This window comes from Dermacentor albipictus, chromosome 10 (assembly GCF_038994185.2).
Source record: "Dermacentor albipictus isolate Rhodes 1998 colony chromosome 10, USDA_Dalb.pri_finalv2, whole genome shotgun sequence".
Taxonomy (NCBI): Eukaryota; Metazoa; Arthropoda; class Arachnida; order Ixodida; family Ixodidae; genus Dermacentor; species Dermacentor albipictus.
The window spans coordinates 72,741,285-72,768,126 of NC_091830.1; the positions used below are offsets into that span (position 1 = coordinate 72,741,285).

General features: G+C 48.1%; 1 protein-coding gene across 5 annotated transcripts in view; it reads left to right on the plus strand.

The window, feature by feature from the left end:
* Positions 1-26,842, plus strand: part of LOC135898184 (uncharacterized) — a 160,199-nt gene that overhangs the window by 64,357 nt on the left and 69,000 nt on the right. For all 5 annotated transcript variants that reach the window (XM_065427004.2, XM_070527436.1, XM_070527437.1 and 2 more), the window contains exon 4: positions 1,113-1,138. In XM_065427004.2, the coding sequence (XP_065283076.2) occupies positions 1,113-1,138 (26 nt within the window). The remainder of the gene's footprint in view (positions 1-1,112; positions 1,139-26,842) is intronic.

Sequence of the window (26,842 nt, forward strand, 5' to 3'; positions counted from 1 at the left end):
ATAATAACGTTTACGCAATTTTTTCTGCGGTAACTGAAAAAATTTGGTGCAGGTAACAAATTGGCAGTTTCGCCTGAAGGGCTGAGGTACTTGCGCCGTTAGGAATGCTAAGCGCTTGGCTTGAAGTGCTCGCATGGCCTTCTGACTATACGCGGGTCCAATTAACGCGGACACGACATATGTAAGCATGGCAATGTTTCTTGTAACCCTAATAGCTTTAAGACGCCGTGAAGGGCTTGTAATGAGATCGCAAAAGCGTCCCTACGCTGTCCGTAAAAAGCCACGCCAGAGAATCGACATCACTTTCAGATTTGTGCAAAGCCATTGTTTTCCGCCTTTATTGCTCAATAGCTGGAGAAGAATTTACATAAATTTGATGTGCTGTGAATGTTATATTTCATGAGGTTAGCTTCCGGGCTTGCACTCTGAAATTTAGAGGAATAATTTAGTCAAGAAAGTAAGACACGGTTTCAGCTACATTGGTTTTCAGATAGTTTAACACTTACACTACGTATACGGCATTCGTTAACACACAGAGTAAATACACCCAAATTATGCGAAACCCAGTGGTACTGCGATTCCCAACGATGACGTAGAAAGTTCACCTATCACAATAACAGAAAAGAGAGTAGGCGTCAGTGATTTCTTCAGCGCCGCAGTCGTTTACTCCAGCAGCCACCCTTCCTACCAGACTTCTGCCACATGTGTATCTTCATCAAATGATTGGGTTCATTCACTACAGAGCACTGCATGAAAACACAGCGCTTATACTGTGCATTGTTGTGAGCAGAGGAACTTTAATTAAAAACATAATAAGTGGATGTCCACATCTAAAAATTACAAGTACTTATGGTAATATCTAGAAGGCGAACATAGCTTTGGAGTAGCCTGGAAATAGGATTTCAAAAGCCGCCACTGCTGAGCTTCCTGTGCTGTTAAACTGTAATGAATGGTGAATGTGTGTTGGTGGAAATGCAAATTTTTTAGGGCTGTACTTGCCCATGAACATCCTACTGTTTATCAAAAATTAAATTCAAACGTTTGATTGAGTTTCACCTAAAAGACCTAAATATATCTTTTTTTTTTCATTTATATGGTCAACAAACTTGAAGTCTACAACAAGCATCCAAGCCCTGAGGTAAGCGTTTTGTTCGTTTTCGGTAAAGGCGTAGCGCAGATTTTGTGGAAGTGCAGGTACCAAAATGAAGAGCCAATGGTACCATACCACAGATCAATATTGCTAATCGTTCACCAAGCGCTGCACAATGCCCGTCACCCTACGTTTTAATGCAACGCAATTTCACAACATTCGGCCCCACACATTTTTAGTGATATGGTTATTGACGCATTAGAATTCCCCCACCTCATGAAAATGGAAAAACAATATTATTCGTCAATTTTCGAATCGTACAAAAAGCATTCTTACAATCTAATATTTTGCATAATATTGAATATTATGCTCCACTTAAAAATATTATCAACTGCTTGATAAAGGACACAACGTCGACTTTATAGTGCAAAGGTACGAAAAATGATCTTGCAAACTGAGGCTGCGGCAAGATATACAAATATTCGTAGGCGAATCGGTATGCCTCCATATGTTCGTCCAAAATTTCACGAATGTTTTCTGTCTGCAGCCCTACATATTTTATCCCCCATTCTTCAATTAAGCATTGCTGTTTATTTCCTTATCCAAGCACACTAACAAGACACATTTTCCTTATGGCTCACTTGGTATTAGACTAAGCGAAATGGGACTCAACTGCACAGACATGGAGCAAGGATTACGAGAAATAGAACTGATGAGGGCTCACTGAGACAACACTCGAGAATTTCACCATACACTCAATAATAAAGAGTGCCCCAGAAAGATATTCGGACGCAAGCTCACGGAAAAAGAACCCAGCTCAAATTAATCGGACGAACTCAATGCAATCATGTAAAAGCAGGCTGGCAAAGCCTCAACATCTGACAGACTCATACATATTGGGTACATTCAGACACGCAGATTCAGGATCTCAGACTCATCGAAACTGGATGACCCACACACACAAAGTCAAACGCTTATCCTTCACGCAAGTTCACATTGAGTTTCAGGGAAAAAAAAATCATCAACAGTGAACATAGGCACACGTCTACGAGCGCTGTACAAATTGGAAAACGCACTGTACATTGGAAAACGCATGACGCGTTTTCCAGCAGTGAATAACTGAATGAATGGGAAAACAGTTGCTTTTGCAGCAGTAAATGCAGAGAAGCAGACCGACAAATGGCACCCGATCGGGAAACAGTGATTTTGTTTTGATAACCGCCCACCTAAACCATTCAATAATTTTCTGTATATCTGGGGAGTCATATTGTAATTTGCACATCTTGATGCAAAAACATTATCGCTTATGCGTACTATGTTACCTTGCCTCTTTAGAATGTCTCAATAATATAAAACGCTAATACGTTTATATGAAAAGGCCTGTAGAAAAATATATATGAGAACCAGAATATACACCATTATGCATATCCTACAGATTTGATGAAAAGTGGACAATACAACGCGTATTTAAAGAAACATTCCCGAAAGCGTATGAGATCTGTGTGATGTTCACTACAGAGTTAAGGATACTGGGTGCGAAGTACGTGAGATCTGTATGATGTGCTATGAGAATTCAAAAATTTACGAGATTTGTGTGATGTGCTGAGCAAACCTGACGAGACCATGTGTAATGTGCAGGAAATAGCATATGATGTGGAATCCTTGAGTATGACTACGAGTTGCGTACAGATGCATTACAGGTCACAACAATATATATATATATATATATATATATATATATATATATATATATATACGAGAAGAAAGGGGGTTAACCGAGGGACCCGATAATTATTAGTCATATAATGAGAAGCCAACACTCCCAGGGTTCTACTAGTACACATAAATACCCAAGAAAGTGGATGGGGAAACGCCGCCGCGGTAGCTCAATTGGTAGAGCATCGTACGCGACATGCGAAGGTTGTGGCTTCGGTTCCCACCTGCGGCAAGTTGTTTTTTCATCCACTTTAATTTCCATTAATTTATCATTACTTTATTTCATGTATTAGCCACATGCAATTTCCCCTATGTTGTACTTGGTGTCAGTGTTTGTTGGCTTCTCATTATATGACTAATATATATATATATATATATATATATATATATATATATATATATATATATATATACGAATCGGACAGTAACCAACCGGTCAAACAGAATTGTCCTCACTGTGACTGCCTCATGGGCATCCGTAAGGTTTACATGATGACGAGCTTGTTTGCAGAGATTGCTATACCACTGCAGAAGGTGTCAGCCCCATCACGAACTTTTCAGAAGACGCTGCATTGGCGAAGATAACCTGCTCGTGAGAGTTCTTGATCTGTCTCTTGAACACTCCGCAACTTTGAGTTATGCTTTTGTAGGAGTTATTTACCTTCCTCCCAGTTGTGCAGAACCATCCTTATATTTCACAATACATGTGTATCCATATTAAATGTGTTTTGTGCTCTGTGTTTGAGAGATGAAAACTGCGTTAGTAACTCCGGCGCGTTTCCAGCACCCATGATGCAGGGTTTGTCATTGTTGGTACCTTCCAGACGGCTGCGCCGTTCCTTCGGCATCTGGGACACCGATGCAGTTGGGGATGTATCCATCGCCTCTACCTACACTCAGGGTGCGCCCTCATGGGATGCGTTCGCGGTTGTTCTGGGCCTCTCTGGCCGAACAAAGAGCCTAGATCTCGCAGACACGGATGCTTGCTCGCTGTTCTTGCTAGTTGGTGAGCAGCACATACCACTTCCACTGCGTACCCCATGAAAATTCAACATACGGAGTTCCTTGCGCAAGCAAGAGCACTTTGTGCGCCACTTTAAATGGACAGTTTTTTTAATTTGAGGGTTATTACAACCTAATAATTCTTCCATAATGGATATGGCTTAGGGCGTGCCAGGAGCCCATCATCCGAGTTTGCGCACTGGGATGTGTCATCGCAATTGTCGGCAAGATGTTCGTGCGAAGCGCATTATGCAGAGGTGAGGTGGTTTTGGGAGTGCTGAGAGCCCTGGAGGAATAGTTGGCATTCGAAGCTGAGACATTCATTGGTGGGGCATGCAGGGTCAAACACGCATTTTCACATGGCGCGTATTGACGTATTCGGGTAGTGTGCTGCAGCAGAAAGTCAAGATGATGTCTTTAACTGGGATTTCCGTGACACCGAATAGCGCCCGCAGTATTATAACATACAAATCTGGTAGCTACTTTGCATTGCCTGCATTAAACGGGAAATGGAGCTTGCCTGTGTAAAACCGTAGCAGCCAGGCATGAAATTAGCCATGGATGCCCACATGTAAGAAAAGAAGAATCACTAAACACAGCGTGAATAACTCAGTGAATAAATATGATATAGTGGCCAGCACTTGTCGCACTCTGTAATAAATATATAAAATTAACTAAAATTACGTAAAAACCCATGACTAAAACTTGCATACGACTACCTCACAATTGTTTCTCTGAGAAATAACTTGCACTAAGACCTTCAAAACTCGTGCATTGCATGCTTACAGAGCTTGAGAAAATAACTGAGCTTCATGTGCTCAACAATTAAGAAAGCAAGATTGAGAAATAAATAGCGTGTAATCTCACTAAACATCATCTGTTTACTGCGATACAAAATTGAACTACAAAAATGCCAAGTACTCCGTCGGCCCGTGATGGTTCAGCGCAATTCGAAACTTCGTGATGCGAAACGAGCAAAATATCAGTGTCCCTACACTGAAGCAGGGATCTATAATGAAGAACATTTAGCACATCCTCGCATTCAAGCACACATTGAACAACATTAAAAACAATGTTCAAATGCGCTTACGTACTAAAGACACAGACGCGCTCGTTGACACAGGCACGCACAGCAACACGCTGCACACACACATACATACAGAACGCACGCAGTGTCCGAAAGCGCTGGCAACCGAAAGCACAGGCGTTCCATCTTCTCAAGAAAGATGCAAGAATGGCACTAGTCATCAACAGTATACATTTGTATAATGGCAAACAACAGGTACAAACAAAGTTTGTCGATGACAACACTCCAAAGCAAATGCGTTGTCGATTACAGCGCAGTAAAACAAACACCGTGGAGAATTCGCAATTGCAACGACGTTATGCTGAGAATTTAAACCAATTTGACGGCTCTGCCAGTTTTTTGAGGTTAGTCCAATATTTATACTCTCACCGTTGAGAGCAAAGTTGCTGAAAAGGACCGCAAAATGCCCCCACCATTGAATCGTCCACGATTGATCACAATTTCCGCAGCCAGAATACACGGTAACCAACATGTCAGCCATGACGTCCGGCTCTTGAATTTGCTGTGTTTACCCCTATCATGACGGGGTAACGTTATTTCTCAGTCTTAATCTCTCCATGCGCGCTGCATTCAGGCTAGCTAATGTGGTAGTTTGTTCAGATTTACTGGGCGTCGATGTTGCTCCCTTGGTTTGCATTAATAATCAATAAACCCATAAGCTGGGTAACGCCGTGGGTAACGCTGGGATACGGCGAGCTGAGCTCGCCGTAATCTTCATGCGGTTTGCCGATGTCAATCATCGCAGTACTTCGCGTTCGCGCAGAAAGAAATATCATGCCTCAGAGAGAAGAGAAATGCAGATAATATGTAACTGCATTATGTGAAATACGAATAATATGCATGCGCATACTTTAGCACTCTGAGACTCCCGGTTTCTAGATAGGCTACAGTTAGTTTGATAGCACACAAATTTTTATAAAGTATTTTGCTAGAGGTTGTGTGGTGCAAACTATCTGCAAATTCCTTTTTTGCTTGGACACCGATGTTCGCCTTTTTAGTAATATATGAAACTGATCCAGAAAAGCTTCGTACAATATGATATTCGTACATTATGTACAATCGTACATAATGTACAGTCGACCAAAAAAGTTTACGGACCAAGAGACCTGACAAAAAGCGGAATATCTCCGCAGCCTCCAAATGCAGCCTGATATTCCCATTTCCAGCCTTTACTGGTATATACGAACAACATTGTGATGTACGGTTTTACAGGCTACTTTTAAAGGCAGCTCGTATATTTAGCATTTTCTGAGACCCCGTGGTCCGTAAACTTTTTTGGTCGACTGTACATTCGTACAAGCTTCGTACATTATGATATAGCGCTCGTCCTGTGTCCTCTCTTGTCCGTGTTTTTTGGCGCTGTTTTAAATATGAATTATGATATTTTTCTTTGTTTTGCTTAAAACGTCACATTTATTTATTTCATAATTATGTAGCCCAACGGCCAAGCACTTATCTGCAAATGTAACCAGAACGCGGCCATTGAGATGACTGTAAAAGTCGAAGTTTCCTTACACGACTTTAAAATTTAGTTTTTTCTGACTACAGGTGCAGAGGCAGTTGTGGTGGAGCTTTCAGTTGTCAGGTTCCGCGAAATGATTATTTGGCTCTTCGGCCGAAACTGCTACTTTAACTAAGGCCACGAGCGAAATCAAGCACCGCCACATGCAAGATTGGAGCAATTTAATTTTTTCTGTACCTTTGCATTACAGCAATATAGGGCCCCTGCAGCATGTGAATACTGTGCGCTGATATACAAAATACGTGGCGATGTCACTGCCGAGTACCTATTCACATTGACGTTGCAGATGCTTTCGACCTTTATATACACCTAAACACATTTTTCACTGCGCCATGCTTGGGCTAACGCACGCATGCATGCACGCTCACACACAAACACTCTCACACACACACACTACTGTGAGTGGGTGCCATATGTGAGGCTTAGACATTGTCATGCATGCCTCTTTTATGCTGTTGACATTGTTTTTATCAGTATGACAACGAAGAATGACACGCAAGCACATCGCCATGTAGACTAGAACAATGTGCATGAAATGCAGATAATGGAAAACTCGTCTACTATACGATGGCTCGTTCTGGTTTCCGAAATACACCCAGTGGTGCCAGTGCTCTCAAAATATATGTGGAGCGCAAAACCTTTCCCTGCTTGTCCAGCAGTGTTAGGTGACAGCGTGGTGTATTTTATTTCAAACTTAGTTTGTAATGCTGCGGATAGTACGAACGAAGCTCGGTAATAGGGTCATATAACTTCGCGCCCTTTGTGGTTAAATTTCATGTTCGCACATATTCGGGCATGACCAGCACGGGCATGTGCGTCAATCTGCCGAGTTGGGCTGCAAATGAAAAACTCGAAAAAGAAATGAACAGCGAAATGGCATGAAACAACGTTTTAGCTGCCGTAATGACCCAGTCTCTTCATAAAAATTCTCCCTCATCTAAACCTATTAACCACAGATCCAGTTGAGCGAGGCATTTCCGAGACCGGTGCCTTCAACTCGCTGCTCGCCCTCTTGACGGAAAAAAAAGTTGATGACACATTCGAAGCCAAAGGTGCACAAATGCAAAATTAGGCGTAGCCAGATGTGGTGGAGATACAGTTGCGATAAATGCAGTATAGGTGTTGTGAAGAAACTAGCCTAGATAAGAAGTCGCAGTTTCGATCAATTGGCAAAGAATCGGTTGCAACAGCAAATAAGTACACAGCTTACGAAGCGAGGACACTATTTTGCCGGTTATGTAAAGTTGGAGACATTCGCTTACTGATTGAAATAACAAGCATGGTGTCATCGCGAACAAGCAAACATGGACACATCGCATTCGATGAGCGCGGAAACTAGCTGCAAAAGCTCTGGACGCTGTTGTTATAAGGCACGGCAGCAGCAGCGATCGAAGTGACTTTCGTGTGGTCTATCGCTCCAACGTAAACGCGGCGAGAACGCAGTGCACACAAAGTTATGAGCCGTCTGCAGATGCCTTTCAAGATACGGCACGCGGGTCCGGCCGCGGCCGTGCAAAGTACACATTCGTTGGCGCAGTCGAAGCCGCGCCCTCCCCTCTCTCCCGCGCTGCCTCCAGGCGTTGCTCAGTATATTAACGCGATAGCGTTAAGGAGCTCGTGTCGCAGAAAAGCCGGTGTCGTCGGCGTCGGGTGTCGGCGTCGGCGGCGTTGACCGTGAGCGATAAATCACGGCAGGCGCTTCATAAATAAAAAGCAACTTCCAAGATTGGCCCGGTGGGAATCGAACCCAGGTCTCCGGAGTGTGAGACGGAGACGCTACCACTCAGCCACGAGTCCGATGCTTCCAAGCGGTGCAAACGCGCCTCTAGTGAATGCGGTGTTGCCTTCGAAACGAGCCGTGGAAAGTTATACTGCGGTGTATATCGGTAATTATGAACATGTAACGTACAGAAGTCACAATTACACGAGTTGCGAAGTGCGTTTCCGCTGCATTTCTTCTGCGCTTTCCGCACACGCAGAGCCATCTTGCGGCAAACACAGAAGACCCCCTCCTCTCAATGTACGGCGCTGCCCCGACAGGAGGAGCGCCGCGCGCGCATTGGGACCGCTGCCAGGCGCGTCGCGGGACTCCCTCTCCCCTGACGACGCTTCGCCGTGCTTCCGGTTTAGATTACTATCTATCTCTCTGCCCGTGCCGATCACGACGTTTGGCTGGCGTAGATCGTTTCCCCTCCGAGACACCGAGTTCTTTGGTTCGTTCCGTTCGCTCAGGCGCACGTTTCGTTGCCGCGCCGAACGCTGCGTTGCTCGACGCTCACCGCGTGATAGGTGGGCGCTAAGTCCGATGCGGGGCGCATCGTAAGTGATTGCTGTGCCGTAGCGCATTGTCGTATACCCCTTGGCGGGTCGACGGGAACGCTGTCGCGTCCCACTCTTGAAGGCGAAGCTTAAGCGTCCTCCAATTTTTGCGTGCGAGATTGAGCAGCGATAGTTCTTTCGCCTTGCGCCCCGTTGTGAAATGCGCAGTTGTCTCCCGAACACAACGCGCACGCATAGCGTACGACGCGCAGCGACGGTGTTGTCACCCTTGCACACTTACAAAACATCACGGCAATGGCGATGCCAATAGTGCGCCTGGATAATCCATATAACTGCTATAGCAAAAAGGAAAAACTGCACTGCAAAGTGCGTGGAGTGGACTTTTCAGACAACACTATGTCCGTAGATTCTGCTGCGTTAGAGCTTGTGTCCGCTACAGAGAAAACAGCACAATTAAAATGGCCTGGAACAAGGCTTTATGTGCTGTGGCAACACAGTGTGTGCACTTTCAAGGTTTGTCTTCTTTTTCTAATTTACTGCTGATCCTAAGTCAAATTGTTTCATATTGACACGTGTACTTGTTTATCTTTCTTGGGTGACCACTTTTTACTTCCAATAAAACTTGGTGCTGGGCTAGTTGGTGATACTTTCTTTAAAACTGATGGTATCGTTAAAAGGGACGAACACACGGTGAAAAGACAACACGACGACGAGGGAACTCTACTGACAGCTGATTTATTTTTGGAAAGGGCTCAATATTTAAGACAATCACAACACGTGCGCTCAACCGAACTGCGCCAGCCATTTTATCGCAATATCGCAAACAGTCACGGGAAGTGAAATGATCAAACACCCAAGCAGCAAGAAGGGAACACATGACCAATTGATGAAAAGCCCTATATTACGGGTTTTTAAATCTCTGCAGAAGTGTGCGCTCAGCCGAGTACAAATTTATTGATACATCGCTGAAGCACAGACCCGCCTTTATATGTATGTGGAGTGCTTCCAGCAAATGTGTAGCTTTAGCCTTGCACTTCTGCCCAGAACCTTTGCTTCTTTCAACCGTGGCATGCACTCGCACACCATCACATGCGAAACTAAAGTCGAAAGTTTGTCTTGTTTTGCTAAGTTCTGAGAGTGATCCCTTAAGCCACCATTGAGGCAGCGCCCAATGTCTGCCCGATATAGCACTTGCCTCAGGATATGAGAATAAAGTATACCACACCTAGGGCACACCTGATGGAAGCATTTTCATGCTGCTTTTTGCAACCGCGCTGACCTTCACCGCAAATTTGGGGGCATAGCTTCGACAACCTGTTTGGCGTAGAAAAAAAAAACAAGCGGCACGTTGTGCCTGCTGGCCAATTTCTTGAGGTTGCGTGAAACCTTATGAATGTAAGGCATCACCTCAGGTTCGGTCTTCACGCGTTCAGGTGCAGCCTTCATTCGTCGGGGACTAAATTTCTTGAGGATTGCTTCAGCGACTGCTACAAGGACCGAGCAAGAGAATCCTGCGGCCAATAGCCTGCGAACCTCATTGTCAAAGCTAAAAATCATTTCCTGCCGCCACCGCTTTTGAAGCACCGATTCCATGCAGAGCGATGCAATTGCTCTTTTCGCTGTCTTTGAATGAGACGATTCATAGGGCAAAAGCTATTTCTTTGTAAGTGGGAAATACGCCCAACAGGTGTCGCCCGAATACGCCCAACCAACGTGTCGGCTATGCTTTCTCTGTAGATGTGGCGGATTTATTTTTTTCCGTCCCTCGACATGAACTTTTAGTTGCTGGGAAAGAGACTGTCGAAAATTCAGGCGAACTTTCTTTTCAGTTAGGGTGGATTGCTGGGCGTGTCGGATAAGCATGATGTGAAGTGAAGGCGCTAAAACAATGGTGGACGAAGAACGAAGACACAGAGGCGCCCTGTGTGCGTGTTATTTCTTCGTCTACCTTCGTTTTAGCGCCTTCAGTTCAGATCATTCTTTTCAGTCCACAGCAGGATTGTCTCCTGATGGTTTTTTTAAAGCTTTTAGGATTTTATGCGAGTGTCACTTTTATCATTTTTGACAGGCAGTCTTTTTGCAGCGCAATGACATTTGTATAGAGTCCTGTGTTGCAGCTATTTTGTGCGACATCTTTTTAGCTCATTCTGAACGACTTTTGGATCGAGATTTTATTGGAGGCTTGGTTTTAAAGGTTTTTAGATATGTCGATGATTTTTTTATCTATTTAAAAGCTTGTAATTACACCTCTTTTGAAGCTTCGGCAGGACAGGCTTTAAGTAATTTTAACGACCATGGTAAGGCTTGGCTTTTACCCATGAACTTCCGCAAAATGGCGAGATGCGTTTTTTAGACCTCAACCTGAGGATAACTAAAGGACACACCTGTTGGGCGTATTGCCCACGTGCGAAGGAAGAGCTTTTGCCCTATGAATCGTCTGAAAGACCATGGAAGGAGCAATTGCATCGCAGTGCATAGAATCGGCGCTTCAAAGGTCGTGCCCGCACGAAATGCTTTTTAGCTTTGGCAATCAAGTTCGCAGGCTTTCTGCCGCAGGCTTCCCTTGTTCGGTCCTTGTAGCAGTCGCTGAAACTCCTCAAGAAATTTAGTCCCCGACGAATGAAGGCTGCACCTGAACGCGCGAAGGCCAAACCTGAGGTGATGCCTTACATACATAAGGTTAAACACTAGCTCAAAAAAGTGGCCCGCAGGCACAACAACTGCTTGTCTTTTTCTGCGCCAAACAAACTGGCGCAGCTGTGCCCCCGCATATGCGGTCAAGGTCAGCGCGGTAGCAAAACGCAGCATGAAGATGTCTTCGTTAGGTGCGCCCTAAGAGTGGTATACTTTATTCCCCTGTCCTGCGGCAAGTGCTGCATCGGGAGACGGGGCGCTGCCTCAATGACCGCTTAGGGAATGTTCTCAAAACTTAACAAAACAAGACAAACTTGAGAATTTAATTTCGCATCTGATTGTTTCGAGTGCGTGCCACGGTTGAAAGAAGCACAGGTTCTTGGCAGAAGTACAAGCGCTAAAGCTACAGTTTTGCTGGAAGCACTCCACACACAAATAAAAAGCGGGTCTGTGCATCAGCGATGTTTCAGTAAATTTGGACTCGGTTGAGCTCACACTTCTGGAGAGATTTGAAAAACCGTAACATATGTCTTTTCACCAATTGGTCATGTGTTCACTTGTTGCTGCTTGGGTGTTTGATTATTTCACCTCCTGGGACTGTTTGGAATATTGCGATAAAAAAGGTGGCGCAGTTCGGTTGTGCGCATACGTTGGCATTTTCCTAAATATTGAACCCTTTTGAAAAATCAACGAGCTGTCAGTAGCGTTCTCTCGTCGTCGTGTCTACTTTTCGCCGTGCGTTCGTCTCCTTTTAGTGCTACCATCAGTTTTTCAGAACAATTTTTTCCGTCTAGCAAATGTTATCACTCAGTTAATGTCCTCATTCACAGTTGTGCCGCTGTATTATCCACCATCACTACTACATGAAAGATAATTGCTCCTAAAGAAGTAATGTTTCGTGGTGCAAATGCCGCTACTACAAGTATTCTTGCTAGCCAACAAAGCGTGGCAAGCTGTTTACGAATTGGAGTACAGTTAGCAAGGCCAACTTCCATATGCACGTTGCTTCGATTGAGTCATTCAAATCAGAGTGAAGGCAATTTTGGAGAAGCTTTATTTTTCTTCAGGCTGTGGGCGATGTCGATGCTGTAGATGACGAGATGGTATGAGAATAATAATAATAATAACAATAATAAGAAATTATGGGGTTTTACGTGCGAAAACCACTTTTTGATTATGGGGCACGCCGTAGTGGAGGACTCCGGAAATGTTGACCACCTGGGGTTCTTTACCGTGCACCTAAATCGAAGTACATGGGTGTTTTCGCATTTTGCCCCCATCGAAAATGCGGCCGCCTTGGCCGAGATGGTATGAGAAGAAAAGAAACGTGATTGTTCTGTGTCGTCAATAAAAGCGGTCGTCAACAGCGTAGTATAGAGGACGGACGTTCAAGGCAAGCCGTTTCCAGCCCCAATCTCCTGTCGTAATAACACGCCCTATACCGTACTTGGGATGGATCTAATAATGCCGTACTTTGGAGATAAAACGAGAGCCGGATTGTAGGGTGTACGTTAAAGTAAAATGTAGATATTTCCTTCATTAAACGGCATAATTTTATGTGTAATGATTACACCGTATCTTTTATGAACGAAACAGGATGCTGCCACACATGCGTCAGGGTGATGCACATTTCCTACTATCAGGGCTATAGCTGCGATACAGTGCGCTATAACAACAATGCATTTGGTCTTTGCAGCGTCCGCAACAGAAACAGATCATTGCTAGACGCCGCTAGCACTGCATTTTGTTAGGTGTAATCACTCAACATATGTCTCAATCAAAAGACAGTGCTTCAGTTGTTCTCATTAGTGTTCAGTGCTTGTGGTGCTCTAAGTGCAAAAGGAAGATGTTCGCGGAATTTTATTAGTCATCATCGTCATCATCAGCCTGGTTACGCCCACTGCTGGGCAAAGGCCTCTTCCATACTTCTCCAACAACCCCGGTCATGTACTAATTGTGGCCATGTCGTCCCTGCAAACTTCTTAATCTCATCCACCCACCTAACTTTCTGCCGCCCCCTGCTACGCTTCCCTTCCCTTAGAATCCAGTCCGTACCTCTTATTTACCATCGGTTATCTTCCCTCCTCATTACATGTCCTGCCCATGCCCATTTCTTTTTCTTGATTTCAACTAAGATATCATTAACTCACATTTGTTCCCTCACCCAATCTACTCTTTTCTTATCCCTTAACGTTACACCCATCATTATTCCTTCCATAGCTCTTTGTCTCGTCCTCAATTTAAGTAGAACCTTTTCATAAGCATTCAGGTTTCTGCTCCGTAGGTGAGTACTGGTAAGACACAGCTATTATACGCTTTTCCTTTCAGAGATAATGGCAACCTGCTGTTCATCATCTGAGAATGCCTGCCAAACGCACCCCAGCCATTCTTATTCCTCTGATTATTTCCGTCTCATGATCCGGATCCGCGGTCACTACCTGCCCTAAGTATATTGTTACGTAGGAAGACACCGGCGAAAAGCTATTTACAAGTATATTTACAAGGCAATACGCCGCAGTTGACCAAGAGGCAACAGCCCGCGCTAGCTTCCAATCGTCGTCTTCGTCTTCTTCCTGCGCGGCTCTTTGTCATTGGGAATACTACCCCGTAGCACTACCCCCGGCGGCAAAAGCGCCGTCCCGGAGCGACTAAAGGCTGGACTCTGAAGCGGTGTAGTAGCTCTTGAGCCTACTGACGTGCACGACATCACTAGACGCCAGAGTAGATGACGAGGTTGAGCTCACAGGAGCAATTTCATAAGTCACAGGCGTCACCTGGCGTAGCACGCGGTAGGGCCCTGTGTACCGCGAAAAGAGCTTTTCGGAAAGTCCGAAGTGACGACAGGGTGACCACAGGAGCACGAGTGCACCAGGCGAAAACTGTACGTCACGGTGGCGGGCGTTGTACCGACGCTGCTGCGTGGTTTGCGAGTCCGTCAGTCGAGCACGGGCAAGCTGGCGTGCATGATCGGCGAGGGCGATGGCGTCGCGCGCATACTCGGTTGTTGAGGTCGCAGCAGGAGGAAGTACCGTGTAAAGGGGCAAGGTCGGTTCGCGACCGTAGAGTAGATAAAATGGAGAAAATCCGGCGGTGTCGTGCCGGGAAGAATTGTAAGCAAAGGTGACGTAAGGAAGGGCAACGTCCCAGTCGTGGTGGTCCTTCGAAACGTACTTGGACAGCATGTCGGTAAGAGTACGGTTTAAGCACTCTGTCAGGCCATTGGTTTGAGGATGGTATGAGGTAGTCAGCTTGTGTTGAACAGAGCAGGAACGCACAATGTCGGCGATAACTTTCGAGAGGAAGTTACGACCACGGTCAGTAAGCAGCTGTCGCGGGGCGCCATGCACTAAGATAATGTCACGCAAGAGAAAGTCGGCGACGTCAGTGGCGCAACTGGTAGGTAGAGCCCGCGTGATAGCGTATCGGGTGGCGTAATCAGTTGCGACGGCTACCCATTTGTTCTCAGAGGATGACGTGGGAAAGGGACCGAGGAGGTCTAATCCAACACGAAAAAACGGTTCCACAGGGACGGTGATCGGCTGGAGATGACCGGAAGGTAGCACCTGAGGTGTTTTCCGACGCTGGCAGGGATCACAGGCAGCAACATAGCGTCGGACGGAGCGAGCAAGACCAGGCCAATAGAAGCGGCGGCGGACGCGGTCGTACGTGCGGGTTACGCCAAGATGTCCTGCAGTGGGTGCGTCATGCATCTGAAAGAGCACAGTTTGTCGTAGATGTTTTGGTACGACAAGAAGAAGATCAGGGCCATCAGGGAGGAAGCTCCTTCGGTACAGAATGCCGCCCTGGAGGACATATCGGCGAACGGATGCGTCGGTAGGTGTAGAGCGCAGACGCTCGATGAGTACTCGCAGCGATAGGTCTTGGTACTGCTCATCGGCGATGTTAGCGAAGGCAGACACAGAGAAAATGCCGTCGGTGGTACTACTGTCGGCGTCATCAGGCTCGTCTACCGGGTAGCGAGACAGGCAGTCAGCGTCCTTGTGTAGTCGGCCAGATTTGCAGGTGACAGAGAACGAATATTCTTGGAGGCGTAAGGCCCAGCGACCAAGTCTTCCTGAAGGGTCTTTCAAGGAGCATAACCAACAAAGCGCGTGATGGTCTGTGATAACGGAAAAGGGTCGGCCATATAAGTAGGGGCGGAACTTCGCAACCGCCCAAACTAGGGCCAGACACTCACGCTCAGTGATGGAATAGTTGCGCTCCGCGGGCGAGAGGAGCCTGCTGGCGTAAGCGATAACACGGTCGTGGCCACGCTGGCGTTGTGCCAGTACTGCGCCAATTCCGTGACCGCTGGCATCAGTACGGACTTCGGTAGGCGCAGAAGGATCGAAATGGGCCAGAATGGGAGGCGTTTTGAGAAGATCGATGAGAAGCGAGAATGCAGAGGCCTCGTTATCGCCCCACTGGAAACGGGCGTCTTTTTTCAAAAGCTCGGTTAGTGGTCGTGCTATGGCCGCGAAATTTTTGACGAAACGGCGGAAGTACGAGCAAAGGCCGATGAAGCGAGCACCGTGGAGGCAGTCAAGGGCGTCATCAATCCGAGGTAGGGGATACACGTCCTTTTTGGTAACCCTGTTAAGGTGCCGATAATCCACGCAAAAGCGCCATGAGCCATCCTTCTTTTTTTTACGAGCACAACCGGTGACGCCCATGGACTACATGACGGTTCAATAATGTTCTTGGCAAGCATTTTGCGAACTTCAGTGTGAATCACTTGACGCTCAGCCGGTGATACTCGATACGGGCGGCGATGAACAGGAGGAGCATCGCCGGTATTAATGCGATGTTTAACAGCTGTTGTTTGGGCCAAAGGACGATCGTTAAAGTAAAAAATATCTTGGTAGGAAATCAGAACGCGGTAGAGCGCACGAGCGTGCTCGGAGGGCATGTCGGGTGCAATCATTTTCTGTAAGTTGGCGATGGTACAAGTTGCCGACTGCGATGGTAGAGGAGGGTCGGTTGAATTGTCGTCTACTGAAATCGATGCTACAGAGTGATCCTCGAATGAGCAAAGTTGGGCCAGAGACATCCCGCGTGGCAGCACTTGTGTCATCAAGGCAAAATTGACCACTGGCAGGCAGACGCAATTCGCCGTAATAGATAAAATAGTATGAGGTAGTGTGATCCCGTGTGTAAGGAGGACGTCTTGTATAGGAGCCGCGATGTAGTGACCGTCGGGCACTGGTAGGGATGACACGAAGTCAACGTAAGTCAGTGCCGAAGGTGGCAAGCGAACGAAGTCGACGGAACTGAGGCGAGGAAGGTGTGCTTCAGCGGGATCCAGAACAGGCAGGTCGAGGCGGAGAGTACTGGCGGAGCAATCGATGAGAGCAGAATGTGCGGAGAGGAAGTCGAGGCCGAGGATGATGTCGTGGGGACAGTGAGCGATGACTGTGAATAGCACGGTAGTGGAGCGATCGGCGAAGGAGACGCGGGCGGCACACATACCAATTACGGGGGCTGTTCCGCCATCGGCGACTCGGTCAACAGGCGTCCTGGCGGGCGTGATTATTTTCCTCAGCCGGTTACGAAGATCCGCGCTCATTACCGACAAATGCGCCCCAGTGTCTATGAGAGCTGATACAGGAACACCGTCGATTTGCACGTCAAGAAGGTTAAGATGAGTGGGCAACGTCAGGAGAGGATTTGGCGGCGTAGGGAGCAATGCAGCGTCACCTCGAGGCGCTGCATCGTCTAGTTTTCCGGCTGGGAGCGGCGTCCGAAGGGAGTCGGCGAATAGGAACGACGGGGCTGGGGAGAGCGAGATTGTCGTCGTTGGGGCGAAGGCGAACGAGAATAGGGGCGGTTCGGCGCAGGAGAATCGGTGGCGGCATTATCTGAGCGGGCAGCATAGGGACGAGAAAGGCCACCTGGGGGGCGAGAGTAGGCAGTATATGTAGACTGGTTCAGGGAACTCCAGCGACTGCGGCAGTGCCGAGAAATGTGCCCAATTCGATGGCAGTGAAAACAAATTGTCTTGTCGTCTGCAGTGCGCCATTCAGAGGGGTTGCGGAAACGTGGTTGGTAAGAAGGTGCGGGACGGGGTGGAATCGAAGATGCCGGGTAGGGATCAGGGCGATGGGCCGAGCAGATGGTGTGAATACCCATGTTGGCGAACTCCTAGCGGACAACTGCCTGGATCAGGGAAACAGTGACTGCGGGTGCATTGGAGGGGCTGGAGTCGAACGCAGCCGGATAGGCGGCCTCGATCTCACGCTGGACAATCCTGGTAACATCGCCAGTGTTGTTGGGACGAGGAGCGTCGGCACAGGAAGATGTCGCTGGGGTGTTGGGCAGACGGGCAAACTGTTGGTCGATACGTCGGCTTTTAGCGAATTTCAGGCGGCGGCACTCTTTTATAACTGCATCCACCGTCGCGACGTTGTTAAAGACGAGCAAGTTGAAGGCGTCATCGGCAATGCCTTTGAGGATGTGGGAGACCTTGTCGGGCTCAGTCATGTGTGCGTCAACTTTGCGGCATAGAGCCAAGACGTCCTGAATGTACGTGACGTAGGGCTCCGTTGACGTCTGCACACGACCGGAAAGCGCCTTCTGCGCGGCAAGTTGGTGACCGTAGGGGTTGCCGAACAAGTCTCGAAGCTTTTGCTTAAGCGAATCCCAACTGGTCAGCTCATCTTCGTGCGTCCGATACCAAACTCGAGGTGTGCCACCGAGGTAAAAGACGACGTTGGCGAGCATGATAGTTGGGTCCCACCGGTTATTGCGGCTGACGTGTTCGTAAAGGCTGATCCAGTCCTCGACATCTTCCCCATCTTTTGCCGAGAACACGCCAGGATCACGGGGAGCGGAGAGGGGGATGTAGGTCGTCGAGGGGGCAGCAGGAGTCGGAGCCGGTGGAGTCGGGTTGGCGTCGCCGGGAGCCATGAAGGTAGGCTCGACGTACCGTCCACTGCGAAGCTCCGTGACGAGGTACAGGGAACGTCCACCTCCACCAAATATGTTACGTAGGAAGACGCCGGCGAAAAGCTATTTACAAGTATATTTACAAGGCAATACGCCGCAGTTGACCAAGAGGCAACAGCCCGCGCTAGCTTCCAATCGTCGTCTTCGTCTTCTTCCTGCGCGGCTATTTGTCATTGGGAATACTACACCGTAGCAATATGTATTGCCTTACCACTCCCAGTGCCTCGCTACCTATCGCAAACTGCTGTTCTCTTCTGAAACTGCTAAACATTACTTTAGTTTCCTGCAGATTAATTTTTAGACCTACCCTTCTGCTTTGCCTCTACAGGTCAGTGAGCATGTATTGCAATTGGTCCCCTGAGTTACTAAACAAGGCAATATCATCAGCGAATCGCAAGTTGCTAAGGTATCCTCCATCAACTTTTATCCCCCATTCTTCCCACTCCAGGTCTCTGAATACCTCCTGCAAACATGCGGTGAATAGCATTGGAGAGATCGTATCTCCCTGCCTGACGCCGTTCTTTATTGGGATTTTGTTGCTTTCTTTGGAGCTGCTATAGATATATTTCAGTAATTTTACATACGGCTCGTCTACACCCTGATTCCGTAACGCCTACATGACTGCTAAGGTTTCGACAGAATCAAACGCTTTCTCGTAATCAATGAAAGCTATATATAAATGTTGGTTATATTCCGCACATTTCTTTATCATCTGATTGATGGTGTGAATATGTTCTATTGTTGAGTAGCCTTTACAGAATCCTGCCTGATCATTTGCTTGACAGAAGTCTAAGGTGTTCCTGATTCTATCTGTGATTACCTTAGCAAATAGTTTGACGGCAATTGACAGTAAGCTATTCGGTCTATTATTTTTCAAGTCTTTGGCGTACCCTTTCGTATGGATTAGGATTATGTTAGCATTCTTCCAAGATTCCGGTACGCTTGAGGCCATGAGGCATTGCGTATACAGGGTGGCCAGTTTCTCTAGAACAATCTGCCCACCATTCTTCAACTTTGGATAGTACGGGACACTAAATAAGCACTAAGGGCAAAACTAAATGTATAACTCCACGGTCACACAAACTGACAAACCTTAATAAACAATTAGGCATGGCTCTGCTATCACAAACACCAGAGACCAGTGGAGCTGGGGGAAGGCCAGTAATGTAGTGCCAAACCACACACAAGATACGCGATTGCCGGCCACGTGTTCGTACGGCGTCCGCCAAAGGCGTCTACTACGGCGTCCGCAATTCGCGTGGCCAATACCGTAGTAGACGTTGCGATTGCCTCCACTCTGTACGAAGCGGCGCACGAGGAGGAGGACATCAAGGCATCCTAGCAGCCGCCAATAAGAACGCGCATCCTCCCTCGTCTGATCCCTGTGCTTCGCGTACCAAAGGAGAGGGCACAGATCTGGGCCGTGTTCCTCGCTCGCGTGCGCGCCGCTCCTTTGCCCCCACTAGGCTACACCCACCCTCGCCACCTCGCTATGCTGCGCTATGCTATTTTAACGCGACAGCGTTAAGGAGCTCGTGTCTCAGAAAAGCCGGTGTCGTCGGTGTCGGCGTCGGCGTACACGGCGTTGGCCGTGAGCGATAAATCACGGCAGGCACTTCATGAATAAAAACAAGTTGCAAGATGAGCTGGGTGGGAATCGAACCAGGGTCTCCGTAGTGTGAGACGGAGACTCTACCACTCAGCCAGGAGTTCCATGCTTCAAAGTGGTGCAAAAGCGCCTCTAGTGAATGCGCTGTTGCCTTAGAAACGAGCCGTAGAAAGTTATACTGCGGTGTATATCGGTAATTATGAACATGTAACTTGCAGAAGTTGCAGTTACACGAGTAGGGAAGTGCGTTTCCGCTACATTTCTTCAGCGCTTTCTGCACACGCAGAGCCGTCTTGCGGCAAACACAGAAGATCCCCTCCTCTCAATGTATGGTGCTGCCCCGACAGGTGGCGGGTCATGCGCGCGTTGGGGATGTGCGAGGACAGGTGCGAGGCGCGTCGCGTCCTGGACTCCCTCTCCCCTGACGACGTTTCTCCTTGCTCCCACACGGGTTGCAGAATCAAGCGTCCCTCCATTCTTTAGATCACTATCTCTCTATCTCTCTGCCCGTGCCGATCACGACGTTTGGCTGGCGTGCGTCGTTTCCCCCGGGTTCCGAGACACAGAGTTCTTTGGTTCGTTCCGCTTGCTCAGGCGCACGTTTCATTGCCGCGCCGAACGCTCCGTTGCTCGACGCTCACCGCGTCCGATGCGGGGCGCCTCGTAAGAGATCGCTGCGCCGTAGCCCATTGTCTTACACCCCTTGGTGGGTCGACGGGAACGCTGTCGCGTTCCACTCTTGAAGGCGAAGCTTAAGCGTCCTCCAATTTTTTATACTCTGCTTTCCCCCTCTCTGAACTCTCGCTCACCCAGCTCGGCGAAGCTGCGCACGTCAAGCGAAACCCAGCGATTGTCTAACAGCTCCACTGTAAAACTGTCCACTTTTCTTTACCTTTCAGGACACCAAACCAAATTAACAGCAACTCTATTTCTTTTATGAAGTTGCAAATGAAGTTTCAGTTGCGTGTAAATAAATTGAGCACTTTAGAACGTTGCTCGTATATGAGTGAGCTGTCTGATATTTTGATAGCTTAAAGCTTGGTGCAATTTTTAAATCAGTTTGTAATGAAGAAAGGAAGAGAATGACATCCCGGGCTCAGCGATCATCATCAAGAGCGAGGGCACGAGATCGGTGCTCGAACACCACCATCTTGTTCCGCCTGCGTACTGTTCCGAGCTACCACCTGTTTGTGGGTCTCGTCCAATAAACATCCTTATATTTGGTAGATCGTGCTGGGTATGCACATCGCCGGCACCCTGGAACTCCAATCCCACACATTGCACTCGACCATGCAAGATGACGCTGCCCAACCACTGCCACTTCTCCCGGCCGCCGTTTACCCTGGCCCGGTTCGCCAGTGAGACCCACCGGTATTTTCGGGCACGGAAGACCAGGACGCTGAGGACTAGCTGTCGTCCTTCGAAAAAGTTAGTGAACCCGACCAGTGGGATGACGCTGCTAAGCTGAGTACCACGAACTTTTACCTGGCTGGCCTGGCAAAGCTGTGGTATACAAACCACGAGTCTGAATATGAGAACTGGTCCGATTTCAAGGAAACAATATATGCCGTTTTTGGTCGCCCGGCCGTGCGGAAGTTACGCACCAAACAACCGCTGCGCACACGGGCACGGGAACCCAATGAAACTTTTACTGCCTATATTGAGGACATAATCGATCTCTGCAGGCGCACCGATGCCTCAATGAGCGAAAGTGCCAAAATACAGCATATTATGAAGGGTGTCGACGACGATGTCTTGCAAATGCTTCATGCGAAGTCTCCTGGCACTGTGTCTGAAGTGGTAACCCTGTGCCACAGCTATGACGAATTGCGAAGGCGGCATGCTCTCACCCGACGTTCATCTCAGACGTACAATCAACCAGTAGCTGCACTGGACATCATGCCTGACTAGTCACACCTCCTCGCGCAAATGAAAGAATTTGTGCGTGAGGAGGTGGCCCGTCAGTTGTGTCGCGTGCCGTTTGCTCAGCGTCAGGAGCCCCCACAGCAGCAGCAACTGCAGTGACCAATCCGGTTGGCTGCCGTGATTCAACACGTCATTCAAGAACAGATTTCCGAGACCATGCCGGTGCCCATTCCGAAGCAACCTGTCGCCGCACCTCTTAGTTCCGCTGAGGTAGTTAAGCGGCAGCAGCTTCAACAGCCGTCACCGTCTCCTGGTGTGTCGTATGCTGCCGCCCCAATTCAGCCGTGCCTGACATGGGCTGTTTCCATCACTGCAAATCCCTGGCGAACGCGCGACAACCGGCCGATCTGTTTTGCATGCGGTGGCCTTGGTTATATCGCCCGATTCTGCCGCCGTCGCGCGCCAGGATACTCAGACGCCCGTTAACCGAACTACATGGATCGTCCGCACTCTCATTATGAAAGTCCAGGCCGCCAAACAAGCACGTGTTCACGTGACTATCAGCAACCCACGTGTCGTCACTCACCTTCATCCCGTCGCCACTCCTTGTCGCCCATGCGTCGTCCACCAGGCCCTGAAAATGAGGAAAACTAGCCCCAGCAGTTCGTGAGGCAAGTACTGCGCTGTCGAAATGCTCAAGTCCTCCAACTTTCCCGCCGAATATTGTCGAACTTTTTGTAGAAGGCACCCATGCATATGCTCTTATCGATACCGGTGTTGCCGTTTCTGTTATAGATGCCACACTTTGACGCAAGCTTCGGAAGGTGACCACGCCTCTTGAGATGATTCACTTACGTACAGCGAACGTACACCCTGTTCGGCCTATAGCCACCCGCATTGTTCCACTTTTTATTGCTAAAGAGCACTAAATTGGTGAGTTTGTCATAGTTTCATCCTGCTCGCACGACATCATACTTGGCTGGGACTTTCTATCGTATTATCACGCCGTTATTTATTGTGCCAGATCTGAACCTGAGCACTTCCCGTTGTGCGACCAGTCCTACAACACCGCTCATCAAGCCGCACACAAACTAGTCATAGCAGAAGACACAGAAATTCCACCGACAGCAGCTGCTTTGCTCTCAGTGTTCTGCAACAGCATATGTTATGAAGCTGCATTCTTTGAACATTCACGCCTCCTTCCAAGTTGGAAGCCACTTCTTCTGCCTTATTCGACCTTCTCTATATTGATTGGAACAAGCGCTCTCTTCCTCACAAATTATCATCCGTATCCCATCAAACTGCTTAAAGGTGAATCCCTTGGATGCGTGCAACGCCCTTGGATGCGTGCAACCCATTGATATCGGCCAATTTTTTTCGGTGCAGCAAGATACAGGTCGACGCGACCTCGACATCGTCAGTGCTCCTAATCCTTCTGGTGTACCAGCTGCCGGTCTATTCGATTCGTCGATCGCAAACGAACTTTCGCCATTTGAACGCTCTACTCTTCTCCAGCTGCTCTACCAGTTCCGCGACTATTTCGATGTTGCCCAACGTGCCCTTGGCCGAACTTCTTCCAGTGTTCACTACATCGACACCGGCTCCAACTCGCCAGTGCGACAACGTCCTTACAGCGTCTCCAACGCGGAACGTCAAGTTATTAGCGACCAGATTGACGATATGCCAAACGCGACGTTATTCCCTCTTCACAAAGTCCGTGGGCATCCCCTGTGGTTCTCGTTAAAAAAAAAGTGGGATGGATCGATTCGTTTCTGCGTGGATTACCGGCGCCTAAAGAAAGTCACTCAAAAAGACGTGTACCCTTTACCAGGATTGACGATGCTAGTGATTGCCAACAAGGTGCCGAGTTTCTTTTTTTTGTCATTAGATTTGCGTTCAGGGTATCGGCAGGTGCCTTTAACAGAGGCCGACCGTTCAAAGACAGCTTTCGTCACGCCTGACGGTCTATATGAATTCAATGTCATGCCGTTCTGCCTCTACAATGCGCCTGCCACCTTCGAGCGCATGATGGACTCGGTTCTGTGGGGTTTGAAGTGTCACATATTTCTCTGCTACCTCGAAGACATTGTTGTGTTTGCGCCACATTTCGCAATCCATCTCGAACGCCTCAACCATGTCCTGACTTGTCTGAAGACCGCTCAGCTCCAACTAAATCTCAAGAAGTGCCGCTTTGCTGCTTGAAAACTTACAATTCTCGGACGCGTCGTATCAATGGATGGTGTGCTTCCGGACTCGGCTAAGCTACGTGCCGTGACCCACTTGCCCGAACCGACGACTCTAAAGTAGTTACGAAGCTTCATGGGGTTATGCTGCTACTTTCGCCGGTTTGTGCGCAACTTGGCCTCTATAATTGCGGCTTTTACCCAACTTTTAAGCAACGCCTCCAATCTCTCGTCATGCTCTTCTCGGTCTGACCAAGCCTTGTCCGCCCTTCGCCATGTCCTGACGTCACCACCTATACTGCGGCACTACGATCCTACGGCCGCAACTGAGGTGCACACAGATGCCGGCGGTGTCGGCCTCGGTGCTGTTCTCGCACAACGAAATCCTGGTTTCGCAGAGTATGTTGTCGCATACGCAGCAGAACGCTCACCAAGGCTGAATCAAACTATAGCGTCAGCGCGAAAGAATGCTTGGCAATAGCCAGGGCGCTTGTTAAGTTCCGCCCTTACTTATATGGCCGCTCGTTTGATGTATATACGGACCATCATGTTGGTTGTCTTCGCTGAAGGATTCCTCAGGTCGCCTTGCCCGTTGGGCTCTTCGACTGCTAGAGTTATACATCCGCGTTATATATCGTTCCGGACACAAGCATGCCGCTTCGGATGCACTGTCGTGGTCAACACTATCCACCGAAACTTCGTCCATATCCACTATACACCACCCATTGTTAGCTCTTGAAGTCACCACCGTCTCCTCTGCACAGCGCCACGATCGGTGGATTGCTTCGCTCCTTGACGTTTTATCCGAGGCACCCACACTTTTGACCGCTCGAACACTGCGACGCCAAGCTTTGCACTTCAGCATCCGTGTACCCGCGCAACTACTCGCCAGATGGTAGGAAGTGGCTCCTAGTTCTCCCGCAAACGCTGAGCTCTACAATCTGCGCGTCTTTTCACTCTGACTCACGGTGTGCTTATGGCGGTATCTTCAAGACCTATGAGTGCTTACGGAAACGGTACTACGGGCGCGGAATGTTTCGCTTTGTCCGCAAGTTCATTCACGCCTGCCACGAGTGTCAGTGATGAAAAAAAAAGCACTGCATCATGCCGCAGGTTCATTTCAGCCCCTTCAATGTCCAGGACACCCATTCGACCCCGTTGGAATTGATATTTATGGACCTTTACCGTAGACCACGGCGGGAAACCGATGGGCTATCATTGCTGTCGACCACCTAACGCGGAAACCGCTGCTCTTCCTACGCTGACAGCACAGGACGTCGCCTCTTTCATCCTCAAATCCTCAAGGGTTTTGTGCTTCACCGCGGTCCTTCTCGGGAACTCCTCAGTGACCATGGTCACGCATTTCTCTCCGATGTAATTCAAGTACTTCTCCACCAGTGCAAAATTGTACATCGGACGCGTACTGCCTACCACCCTCAGACGAATGGTCTGACTGAGCGGTTTAATCAGACACTGGACGACATGCTTGTGACACATGTTGCATCTGATAACTCAAACTGGGACCAGGTTCTTCCGTTTGCGACATACGCGTACATCACCGCTACGCAAGTCACAACCGGGTTTTCTCCCTTCTTCCTTCTGTACGGTCGCCAGCTGACGCACAATACCGACACGATGCTGCCATACGCACCAGATGCCTCAGAGTGTACGCCCGTGTCGGAAGGTGCCCGTTAGGCTGAAGATTGCCGGTAACTGGCCAAGCGCATAACTACAGCCGAACAACAACGTCAGAAAAACGCCCGCGATGAGGACCACTCTCCTGCCGCAACATTTGCTCCTGGAGCACTTGTGTGGCTGCTTGTACAACCGTGGTCCCCTGGCTTGTAGTCCAAACTACTCTCAAATTATCATGGTCCCTACTGCATAGTCGAGCGTACCTCACCCGTAAACTACGTCATTGAACCTCTTACGCCACACAGCGACCGTCGTCGGTGTGGACGTGATGTTGTTCACGTAAACCGCCTCAAGCCGCACTTTGACCCTCTCGTCCCCTCCTGTTAGATCACCAGGATAGCTCCACCTTTCTAGATGGGTGTTATTGTAATGAAGAAAGGAAGAGAATGACATCCCGGGCTCAGCGATTATCGTCAAGAGCGGAGGGCACGAGATCGGCGCTCGAACACCACCATCTTGTACCCTTGCGTTCTGCTCCAAGCTACCGCCTGTTTGTGAGACTGGTCCAATAAGCCTCTTTACAAATTTAACAAATACGCTATTTCATCAGCACACACTAATTTGTGAGAGCATTGACAACAATGATCCCTCCAATTTTCACTAGACGCGAACTTGGTGGTGTTTATTGGTCAGCCAGGGCAGTAGTTCAAATTATACGTTGTACCTAAAAACTACATATAAAGCTCCCAGCAGCCCGGACACAAATTTGCTACTAAGACTAATTTTTTCTGATACTTTCAATTTTGTTTCTAGACTACCCCTGACTTGGCCATAACTTTAAAGAAATATATAAAGGTGCGTTCTTTTTAGTTCATCGAGCAACCGTTGAAACCTAATGTGAGCCTTGTATACAGCCCCGAAGAAGAAGGAAACGAGGTGTCTGTAATTATTTGCAAATCTAAAAATTGGTCGAGGAAGCTTAACTTTTTTGCAACACAATGCACTTAATCTCACAACACTTTCTAGCAACAAACAACTTTGTATGAAATAGAGTTATCTTGGGTTGTAGAAACGGTTAGCTGGTAACGGCTATATGACACTTAAAAATGGTTAGACTTTTTGCATGGATAGTATGTAGTTCATCATCATCATAATCATTCGTTGACCCTTAAAGGCCCCTTGTTGGGGGATTACATAAGGGGGAGCACACATAAGAAGAAAATTGAAACAGTCATGGCTGAATAAAAAAACAATACCAGTCACAAGGGTAGAG